This window comes from Mirounga leonina, unplaced genomic scaffold, assembly GCF_011800145.1.
Source record: "Mirounga leonina isolate KUSES-001 unplaced genomic scaffold, KU_Mleo_1.0 Mir_169, whole genome shotgun sequence".
NCBI lineage: Eukaryota > Metazoa > Chordata > Mammalia > Carnivora > Phocidae > Mirounga > Mirounga leonina.
The window spans coordinates 19,201,901-19,213,933 of NW_023270431.1; the positions used below are offsets into that span (position 1 = coordinate 19,201,901).

At 43.6% G+C, this 12,033-nt stretch overlaps 1 protein-coding gene across 4 annotated transcripts in view; it reads right to left on the reverse strand.

Annotated features, from left to right (window-relative positions):
- The window catches only part of CPOX (coproporphyrinogen oxidase), a 30,454-nt gene that overhangs the window by 13,947 nt on the left and 4,474 nt on the right, over positions 1-12,033 (reverse strand). For 3 of the 4 annotated variants that reach the window (XR_004681125.1, XM_035015194.1, XM_035015196.1), the window contains exon 3: positions 493-1,358. Coding sequence is in view for 3 of the 4 variants with exons in the window: in XM_035015194.1 (XP_034871085.1) it covers positions 493-1,021 (529 nt within the window). In the remaining variant the exon portion in view is untranslated. Of the gene's footprint in view, positions 1-492; positions 1,870-12,033 lie in introns of those variants that run through there. The other variant, XM_035015195.1, reaches the window with a different exon arrangement.

A 12,033-nucleotide genomic window follows, 5' to 3' on the forward strand; every position in this document is an offset into this window, starting at 1 on the left:
TTTGGAAGAATTACTGACAAGCCAAATATTTCTTGTGCAACTTAGGAAAAGACATACTGACACAATTACACCCTCGGCTGGGGGAGTCTGGCCAGATACTTAGCAAAGAGGAGGCAAGTTCATCTTTCCATCTCTAAAGGAGGAGAAAGTGTAAATGCACCCAGAGAAACAGATGAAATGTGGGTAAGATCCATGCTCAGTTACAACTTTAGACATCCAAGCTTGTTGGCTAAAAATAACCGCAGGGCTTCTAGAAAAGGCCATCATAAAATAGCATAGGATTTGGAATGTACACTTTTAGAGTGACCAAAGATGCATCCATACGTCTGATGACCCTTTTAGTATCCACCTTTCTAAAGGTGTCCCTTCTAACCTAGCAGCCGCTCTTCTAGGTACCTCTTTCCTACTCTCATCCACTATTCTCATTTTCTGCCAGCAACCTAAGTGCGACCTCTAATTGCCATCTCCACCTCCCGCTAGGGGCCTCCTCACCTTCCTTCCTCTCCCACCGGTCCACGCAGAAGCGGGCGCCCCCGTCTACCTGTGCCAACGCTTGGCACACCTGGGCCTGGGTCTCCAGGATCAGCAGCTCCATCTTGGTCTTCATGTCGCTCGGCCTCCGCCGCAGCTCGCGCAGGTCGGTCACAGGAGGGGCCATGAAGCAGCTGCAGCGGCGGGTCAGCTCATCGTCCTCCTCCGGCCTCGCGGACGAAGGGCTCCGTGCCCCCGAGCTCCTGGGCACCATCTCCGCCCGCTCTACGTGCCCGAAGGCGGCGGCGGCCAGCCCCGCCAGCCCGGCCAGCCCGGCCAGCGCCGCGGTCAGCCCGGTCCCCAGCCGGGGGCCTCCTCCCGCCGTAGGGATGTGCCCCAGCCCCCGGCACTGCTCGCTGCCAGCCGCGCCCGGGGCCCGGCAGATGCGTGCGGCCGTGCAGCGCCCGGGCCAAGCGCACAGCCCCCCGCGGCCGCCCCGCGCCGCTCGCCAGCAGGAGCCCGCGCTCAGCCTGCCCAGGCGCAAGGCCATGCTCCCGCGCTGTCACCCCTGGCAATGCCCACGTCCCGGAGACCTGCCCCTGAGTTCCCTGGGAGTCCCAAGCTGGCGAGCCGCTCTGGGAGACGGAACCTTTGGCGGAGAAGAGCTACTACCGGGTCAGTTCCCGGGCTGCCGGCGGGAGGCGGCGGATGCTGGGAGCTGTAGTCCGGCCCCTATCGCCGCCTGCAGGGGCGCGCCGGGGAGATAAAGACTCCACAGTCCCCAGAAGGGCGGGCCCCAAAACAAGGGAACTGGGTGCAGAGGAGGCGAGGGGCGGCTGAAGCGAAGGCAGAGATAAGAGGCTTTCTGGTCACGTCCAACTTCTGGTCTGCTGTCCAATCAACCACAGGGAGAAGGCAAAGTGGGGCTGAACGCTGAGGACTGACAGGGCAGAAATATGGCCCGAGACCCCTGCCCCAATTTACATTTTCAAACAGGGTTGCAAATCCTGGTTCTGAATCTATAGACAGACCCTTTGAGCCTGGTTCCAGTTCAGGAGACCTTCTAGAGCTTGCAGGATTGGCTGGGGGCGGAGCCTGGTAGACTCCTTACTTACCAGCCCTTTCTAAGGGGAATCCGCAAGGGCAAGCTAGTAAAGGGGCGTAAGAAAATCCTAGTAAAAGACTTTCTGGGATCAATTCATATCACAGTTCATCATTAAAATCTTCCCAGGTCTTGCTCCTGCACTGCCCACTTGATTATTTTAGAAATAGGAAAAGCAATGTGATTGTTTTACTAAACCAGCATAAAACTAATGACCTGGTGTGTTTGGGTGACCAAGGAATAAGAGATTTAAAAATAGTTAAAATCTGGGACACCTGGGTGGCTCAGTTAGTTAAGCGTCTGCCTCTGGCTCAGGTCATGACAGGGTCCTGGGATCCAGTCCCGTGGGCTCCTTGCTCAGCAGGGAGCCTGCTTTTCCCTCTGCCTGCCGCTCCCCCTGCTTGTGCTTGGTCTCTGACAAATAAATAAATAAAATATTTTAAAAACATAAAATAAAAAATAAAAATACTTAAAATCCTACAGTTGTGGGGTGCTGCCAAGTATTTCTCACCTGTAGTACTTTCAACAACTCCTGTAAACTAGGTTTTTAAGGTTAAACCTCATAAAGATGAGGTTTATCAGCAAACATTCACACCGCTTCCTCCCTGTTACCCCCAAAACACACAGGCGCGCGTGCGTGCACACACACATACACAAACACGCACTCTTTTAAAAAAAGAGGAAAGAAGCTAACATAGATTTGACAGATTTTTGTTGTTTTTGTTCCTGTAAGCATACCACAGTTCTATGTTGTCTAGACATAAAAGTGTTAGAATGACTGTCATGGAATGATTTTAATTTCTAATGGTAGATAATAATTTAAGCCACTGGTGGTGGTCTCTACAAGTTTTTTCTTGGTGGCTAGATGCAGTGATGGAACGTCCATGGCTGTGGGTCAGACCAGCTGTTCAAGCCAGGGTATCTTATCCATTCGCGACTGTATCTGGCAACTCTCATACTGGGACTCAAGGTTAGCTGGGTAGCATGCTTGACTCGCTAGCAGATTCAATGAAAGGTAAAGGCTTGGATTGAGAAGTGAATAAACTACCTGGGGTGGGGTGGGGGGTGGGGGGAGAAGACCAGTGGCTTTTAGCCATAGTGTAACATGCTGCCAGGCTGAGTTGCAGGAGAAAAGGGAAGATAAGAACCATTACTTCAGGAAGGGCTGTTTGCTTCTCCTAGATGCCTGTGATAGGGTTTGGCTGGACCTGTGTAATTGAAACTTATTGATGGAAAAAAACCTCTCTAGCCCATCTTTCTATAAGAACCCCCCTTCATTATTGCTCTGATTCTGAGAATCATAAAGCTAGGAAAAGGTAAGCAGGCACAGGCCATTTTGAACATATGCCCAGTCAGATAGGCTGGTCTTGAGCCAATTGTGTACTAGTTTGCATGTTTCCATCCCTCCCTGTCCTTGGCTTCTCTGTGCAAAGGGCTGCTCTCCTTTTTGCTGATATCCAGAGCCCTCCCTACCCTACCTAATTATACTATGCTTAAGAAAGACCTTTACGGCTATCAACCTTAAAAATAAAATAACCAGTTATTTAATCAACAAAGATGAGTTTATCTGGGAATAGCAGAGGAATTGCAACTCAGGACATGCAGACTACAGCACAAAGAGGCAAGAACAACAGAGAGGAACAGAGAACAGAGGAGAGGGACTTGCTTTTATAGAGGAAAGGAGGGAGCTGCCAGAGGTGGTTTTGGAGGAAAGTTCATAGGAGGAGAAGGAGAGTTCTGCGTTGTGGTGGCTTCTAATTGGCTGGGTTTTTGCTGGGTGAGGAGAAAATCTTCCTTCTTCCCACAGGGTTATGTAAAGTAAGCTGTGAGCAATACTGAGTGAGCACCATCCCTTTATTGCTCCCGACCCTATTTTGAATTGGGTTTCCTTTATTCATTTTCACACAGCCTGGTTAGTATGAGTTTAAATCATCTTCCTGGGATACAAATTGTCTCCAAGGGATATTTAAGCCTTATTTTTTGGGGTGGAATTTAAAAAAAAATCCCCTATTCAAACAATTTCAAGCATCAGAAAACTAGTGGGAACAAATAATAAGTTTATAATAACTTATAAAACATAAGGGGTAAGTGTTCTCATCCTTTTTTGAGCCCGGTTGCCTGTATTGCTTTATGTTCTATATGACGCTACTGAGCAAAAAGATTCTGAATAGCTTTACACAAGCTCATGAATTTTTGAAACTCCACACGCTTCTCAGAATCCTTATGAATTTTTCCTCTCCTCTATTCCCTAAAGCCTTGAACATAACTGACTTTAGGCCTGCCCTTTTCTAGAGAGAGTCAGAAGGGACTCTGACTTCACCCCCTTGACAGCCTTACACCCTTTTAACAACACACACACACACACACACACACACAGACTCATGAGTCCCACTGGCTTTACTAAATTGTACTAGTTTCACCAATTCCCGAATTTTGAGATCTGAACTTAAGAAACGCATGATCAAAGTGACTCAGTTCTGCTACTCCCAGGTAAATAATTAGACTCAGGCTAGTTATTAACAAAGTATTGCCAAACAGATGTGTTCACCTTGGTGCACTTCTGCCAATTTATTAAAAATGCTAATGGGGATGTTGGTGGGGTGGTGGTAGTGAAATTAACAAAGAAATGGACTTTTTGATATTTTTACGCTATTTTTTTTTACTATTTATTTTTTTAAATGTTTATCTCTTTAGAGGCAAGTATTTACATACTTCATTAAAACAATTGGTTCTTAAAGTTAAATGTAGGTTAAACATCCGATGCAATTTGGTGTTGCTGTCTTGCTTTTTCTTTAACTGAAATAATTTTAAAATTAGTTTTTCAGAGAGGTATGGATAGCACCCAAATATTCCAGAAAAGTTTTATGAAAGGGAGGAGTCATGGTGCCTGCCCCTTAGTCTTTAGCCTTTTGCCTTTAGGCCCTCCATATTTTTTCTCTACAGTGATATGCATATATCTGGAGTTGCAGCAACCATTTGTGATGAAGATTATAAAGGTCACATGAAAAAGTTTGCAGAGGAGTAAGATAGAAGTAGCCTGGGTCCTGATACATCCTTGAGCAGATGTCATAGCCCTGGGCTGGAGTTCTTGTTATATGAGAAAAAAAATAAATTAAGGTGCTGTTTGTCAGCTTAAGTCTTTCTAACATCCTAATTATTCCATCTTGATTTGGATGTCCACCCTGGAACCAACCAACAATGGCCAGGGGTAAAGGATGGAATCATGTTAGAACATGATGACCTCCCACTATAACTGGGGGGAATGGTAAGTGTGGGATATCATTTCTAGAAAAAAAGGAAATATGATAAGCAGACAATACCACTGATGCTCACTATAGAAAGAAATTTTTGAAGATAATTCTGGGGCACTGAGTTTGTGAATCTAAGATGAACAAAAATATGGAATTCAGAAAGAAGTAGCAAGTTTAGGTGTATAGGAGGTAATAGGTTTAATCTTGACAATTATTAAAAGTTATTTCTACCGGAGCTGGGTGGCCTAGTTGGTCAGGCTGCCAACTCTTGATTTTGGCTCAGGTCATGATCTCAGGGTCCTGGGATTCAGCCCCACATCAGGTTCCATGCTCAGCCAGCAGTCTGCTTGGGGAATCTCTCTCTCCCTCTCCCTCTCCCCTCCTTCTCTCAAATAATAAATCCTTAAAAAAAAAGTTCTTTCCACCAGGTCAGCCAAAGTCTCCAGCTGTTCCATTTGCCTAGGTACAGAAGCTTCTTGATTACCTCACCCCTACACTATACAGTGCTCTCAACAAAAATTCTCAGAGGCTTAAGAATGCCATGGGCCCAGGCACCTGGGTGGCTCAATCATTAAGCGTCTGCCTTCAGCTCAGGTCATGATCCCAGGGTGTTGGGATCGAGCTCCACATAGGGCTCCCTGCTCCACGGGAAGCCTGCTTCTCCTTTCCCACTCCCCCTGCTTGTGCTCCCTCTATCACTGTGTCTCTCTCTGTCAAATAAATAAATAAATCTTTAAAAAAAAAAAAAAAAAGAATGCCATGGGCCAACTGAAAGGAAGAGTTGTTTGGGAAGATGTTGGGACAAACTGTTGGGGTCTATGCAGATATCCCTTCTGTTTCGGCAATCAAGGAACAATGGGGATGGGGCAATAAGACATCAGACAGCAATAAGAAAAACATTTAACGTTGCTCATGTGTACCTGCATCCATGTGATTTCATGGCACTTGCAAATGGTGGTATTTGCTCAAGATATGCAAAGATGCTTTCACTCATGTCATGGTGAGTTCATCTCATCTGGTGAACTAGAATGCTCTCTTGGAAAATACACATCTAAGACTTTTTAACCTAAGCCCATATCAACATCTTTTTAAATTTAGGAGTCAAGAATCCGTTCCCTTAGTTCTCTGCATCTATCTACAGCAACATTTTCTTCTATGTCTAACTGTTCAGCTGGGACCAGGACCTCTTTCTAGAAGTGATGAGGTTAAATGAAAGCAGAGGGAGATGGATGCCTGGGTGTCTCAGTGAGTTAAATGTCTGCCTACAGCTTAGGTCACGATCCCAGGGTCCTGGGATAGAGTCCCGCATCAGGCTCCTTGCTCAGTGGGGAGCCTGCTTCTCCCTCTGTCTCCCTCTCCCTCTGCCTGCTTCTCTCTCTGCTTGCCACTGCCCCCTGCTTGTGCTTTCTCTATCTCTCTGATAAATAAATAAAATCTGAAGATAATAAATAAATAAATAAATAAATAAATAAATAAATAAATAAATAAAATCTAAAAAAAAAAGAAAGAAAGCAGAGGGAGAAAAAGGCACATTTGAAATAGTCTTTTTACTGCAAGACATGGTGAGATGCTGGTGGGTTACAAATGGAAATGTGGGTCCGGAGGAGGGAGGGCTGGAAGGGTAAAGATTTGTGAGATACCCACAGCTCTGGAATGATGAAAAGTTCATGGGAGAACTTTTAGAACAAAAGGATAAAGTGCCCCAAGTCAGAACACGGGAAACAGACACATTTAGGGATGAGGGAAAGAAGAAGTCGTAGGGCCTTTGGTGCCATGTCTCAGAAGCACGAAGGGAAGAAGTCATCAAGGAAGAGAGTGTGGTCAGTGGGCAGAAAGCTGCCCTCTCTGCTCAGAGAACACAAGTGCTGAGTACCAGATACTGGAAATTATAAAGTCACTGACTTCCTTTGACCAACTGAGCCACCCAGGCGCCCACTGACTTCCTTTGAGACAGAGCTTCAGAAACCAGAGGAGGTGGCTCCTAAATTGAAAGGATACATAGAACAATAGTAATTCAGGGTAGGCAGTTACAAGATTGATCTTTTGTTTGAGGTGGAAAATTAGAGCATGTTTTATGTTTGTTTTGGCCGAAAGGAATGAGGCAACAGAGAGAAACTAAAAATGCAAGAATATGAACCACTAGCAGACCCCATGGCCAGGACCAAGGTTTGTTTTCTCCACTCCTTTTCCTAAATTGAACCATTCGGCCTCCATTCAGATAGCACAGGGGAATGGGAAGGAGGACTGGGCCAAAGGATTAAACACGCTGGGTCCTAAAATATGTACCTTCAAGGGACCTGAACTTCTTGCTCCAAATATCTGCCCTCTCACTCTCACCCTAACCAACACCCAGGCAGCCTTAATGTTCTAGCCTCAACTATAATTGAAGGGTTATGAGAACTTTGTAGGGTAACTACTCTTGGTCGAACTAAGTCCTGGATCATTCATTTTTCTCTATAGACATTGATTTATCACTTTCATGTGCTATGTTCAAAAGCACCCCATAAGGTAGATGGAAACACTGTTACTGCCCTTATGTGATGGATCAGGAAACTGAAGCTTAGGTTTAGGCATAGACCAAGTGTGGGTCTTGTTTCTTATGCCCTCTTAACATTACTCCCCTGTTCTTCATCTAACCCAGAATTGCTTTCCACTAAAACAATGAAACCAGTATTTTCTAAACATCTATACCTTACTAGGAATGTCAGGGTACACAAAGAAGTTACCACCCTCCTCTTATTCTTCCAGAAACAGAGATTCCATTTGAACCACCAGATAATCTCTTCCAATGAAATACTATACAGGCAGTCCCACTTTGCATGGTACTTCGGGACCATAAAAATCACAGTGCAAGGGGCACCTGGGTGGCTCAGTCAGTCTAATGTCCCACTCTTGATTTTGGCTCAGGTCATGATCTCAGGGTTGTGAGATAGAGCCCCATCTTGGGCTCCGCACTGGGTGTGGAGCCTGCTTAAGATTCTCTCTCTCTCCTTCTGCCCCTCCTTCCACCTAAAAAAAATCACTGTGCAAGCAGAAGCCAAACAAGTCAATCTTAATAATCAATATGAAAAAAAATGATGATTGTTCTGTGGTCTTTAAAACTCTTTGTCAAGACATTAAAAACTCAGTTACTGTAGGTTGTAAATGAAAAAATAGCAAAACTAATATTTAATGCACTACAATTTAAAGGCTTAGAAGCATTCAGAATTAAAGTGTCTTATTTCTCTGTACTTATCAAGAATAGTTTGAAAAGTGCTGGCCTTCCCTTCTTATTCTGTGACTTCTGACATGACATGAACATCAAGTTTAAATTAGCTTCCAACATTTTATTCTTTGTGCTTTCAATGTAGTAGAATATCCCAAGAGTTGCTTTAAGTTTTTTTTATTTAAGTGATTTCTACACCCAATGTGGGGCTTGAACTCCTGACTTCGAGATCAAGAGTCCTCTGACGGAGTCAGCCAGGCTCCCAGCCCTGCCAAGAGCTCCTTTAATGTGAAGTTGTTGTTGTTTTATCAGCATCACTTCTGGCTTGTCATAACCACTTTATTCATTTATATTAATAAGTTTGCCTTCACCAAGTTCCTGTGATGCTTAATTTTCTGTCTCAACTTGGTTGGGTCGTGGTGCCCACATATTTGGTCAAACCTTGAACTACGGCATCAGCTTTCCCCTAGGTCTCCAGACTGTGGGCTCACTCTGCAGATTTTGGAGACGTCAGCCTCCATAATCATGTGAGCCAATTCCTTAAAACAAATCTCTCTTTATACACACACACACACACACACACACACTATTGGCTCTGTTTCTCTGGAGAACTCTGACTATTACAGTTCCTGTGGCTGAATATCTGTCTCAAAATGAGGCAGTAACAAAATTTCCACAGTCAGCTCTTTCGTCTATAATTTCAAGTATATTCAATTAGAATTTCATTTCCCGTGTTACCATGTTTTGTTTCTTTACTACACTTTCATCTTTGTTGGCCAATTACCCTTTCCCTTATCCATTTTTGTAAAATGTCATGTGGGCTGATCACTGAGACAAGGAAGCATCATAGCTCCACACTTCGCTTCTGTGCATAAACTGAATAACATGCAGGCAGTGACGAATCACCAACAGACTTAGAGAGAAATAGTGTGATTGGTCAGTGAAACTTACGTGCACCTGTTATTTATGTTGTTACTTGTGGGCTGAAGAGCTAGCCCGAGGTTTGTACTTTGTGCAATTACCCACAGTTATATAATGTGGTAACTGAAAATTGAACTGTGTTGTTGGGGGAACTGGTGATATTTAACGAAGCCATGGTAACTAACTATAATTTGTGCATCCTGAAATCATGCAGTGCAAGGACTGCCTGTATTTACTTTGAAACCAGTTGTCTAGATCTATAATTTAGAAGTTTCTAACATGAAGAACCATAAGGCAAAGCAAACAAGGTTCTCAGCTCACAGCATCTCTGTAAAAATTCTATCATTTTATTAACTGGAATTCTTGGAATACCTGAGACTTATTTTCTTGACTATTTTCTGTAAGTAACTGGCTGCCTAGAGAATGACATAAGAAACATCCAAATAGAGGCAGTGGTTTGTGGTAGAGACAACTGCTAAGATTCCATGTTCCCTTTCTTCCTTTAATAATGGTACTACAGGTTTTGTGGGCCAGGTAGCTGCCTCACTAAGGACCATATTCTCATCCTCTCTTAGAGCTTATGACCAAATTCTGGTCAGTGGGTTGTGGGTAAAGCTGTTGTCTGCCACTTCGGGTCTTGTCCTTTAAAGGAGTCGATGTGCTCTTCCCTGGCTTCTTCCCCCCTGGCTGGGATACAGATGCAAGAGCAGGATGTGGAGCCGACATTTTGAACCCAGAAGTGGAATGGTGTGTTGAGTGTGCGCGTCAGAGCTTCGCTATATGGACTACTATCTCTGGATAGTTATCTCAGAGAGAATAAAAGTCAATCTTGTGTCAGCCATTACATTTTGGGTCTTTTTGTTGCAGAAACTTAACTCTAACCTAAAAAATACATGGATGGCTTCCTGTTGGGGAATAAGCAATAGCCTAACATAGTAAACAGGGGATTTTTACACATCATACTAAATAGTGAATGGATTCTCCTCCCTTCCAACTTATTTTAAAGAGGACAAGAGAAGAGTAGAAGGGCCTGAGTTTAATCCTCTTCTGACATAATAAACTGAGTGGGACCTACTGAGGACAATTAATGATGCAGTGAAGCCACAAATAGGATGAGTAAAATCTGCCCCTTGAACAGAGTGAATGTGGTGTTTCCCAATTTCCACCTACTGTGCACTAAGGATATGAGCCTTCATTCCTAACAGACTTGTTGGATTGGAGCCTTCCAATATTTAAATTGAATTCTCAGGATCTGTTGAGGTCTGATGAGAGAGACAGTTATCTGGCAATACTTATAGAATCCTTTTGTGACAAAAATCAATTTAAGGTAGTATTCATAAGTTAAGACATTGACATGGAAATAATTTATCCTAATACAGCCCTTAAAATTTGTACATCTTGAAATTTGGCTATTTTGTACAAAATGATAAAAGATCTGATTCAACACCAACAAATGTGTAATGCTCAGATATATACACCAGAGGGCACTCATCCACTATTTTCTGTTTGAACAAATCTACAGTAATGGTTTTCAAACCAGTGCATAGAAGAATCACCTTGGGATCTTGTTTAAAATGTATACCTTTGGGCTGTGGAGGGGCCCATGAATCTTTTTTAATGAGAGACTATGTGGGAGCATGGTAAAGAGGATGGCTTGTGGAGCCTGACTGTCAGGATTTGAACCCTACCTTTGCAGCTTGTGAAAGTGAGCAATTATTTAACCTCTGTGCTGTTTCTCATCCATCAGATGAAGTTAGAAATAGCACTTACCTAAAATAAAAAAATAATTAAAAAAAATGGAAGAAAGAAAGAAAGAGAAAGGAAGGAAGGAATAGCACTTACCTTTTAGGGTTGTTATAATGAATGATTAAATGAGTTAAATTAGAACATACAACCTAGTGCCTGGCAATAAATATTCACTCTATTATTACAAGCATTAGTGGTTTTTTTTTTTTACTTTTTTTTTATTATGTTCAGTTAGCCAACATATAGTACATCATTAGTTTTTGATGTAGTGTTCAGCAATTTAATAGTTTTGTATAACACCCAGTGCTCATCACAACACGTGCCCTCCTTGATACCCATCACCTGGTTACCCCATCCCCCTACCCCTCTCCCCTCTGAAACCCTCAGTTTGTTTCCCAGAGTCCATAGTGTCTCATGGTTCGTCTCCCTCTCTGATTTCTTCCCCTTCAGTTTTCTCTCCCTTCCCTTATGGTCCTCCTTGCTATTCCTTATGTTCCACATGTGAGTGAAACCATATGATAATTGTCTTTCTCTGCTTGACTTATTACACTTAACATAATCCCCTCCAGTTCCATCCATGCCGATGCAAATGGTGGGTACCCACCCTTTCTCATCTGTTGAAGGACATTTTGGCTCCTTCCACAGTTTGGCTATTGTAGACATCGCTGCTATGAACATTGGGGTGCATGTGCCCCTTTTTTCACTACGTCTGTATCTTTGGGGTAAATACCTAGTAGTGCAATTGCTGGTCTTAAGGTAGCTCTATTTTTAACTTTTACAAGCATTATTTTTTTTTTTAAGATTTTATTTATTTGACAGAGAAAGAGACAGTGAGAGAGGGAACACAAGCAGGGGGAGTGTGAGAGGGAGAAGCAGGTTCCCCGCCGAGCAGGGAGTCCGATGCGGGGCTCAATCCCAGGACCCTGGGATCATGACCTAAGCTGAAGGCAGACACTTAATGACTGAGCCATCCAGGCGCCCCTACAAGCATTATTTTTATTTTTATTTTTATTTATTTTTTTTTAAAGATTTTATTTATTTATTTGAGAGAGAGAGTGAGAGAGAGAAAGAGCACAAGAGGGGGGAGCGGGAGAGGGAGACGCAGACTCCCTGCCAAGCAGGGAGCCCAATGCGGGACTCCATCCCGGGACTCCAGGATCATGACCTGAGCCGAAGGCAGTGGCTTAACCAACTGAGCCACCCAGGCACCCTACAAGCATTATTTTTAATAAAGACATTCATTGATTTTGTTGTGGGAAGATTTGAGGAACACATGACCACTCTTAAAAGAAAAATACATATTCTCTTGATACTCTGCAGCCAGGCAAAGACTTCAG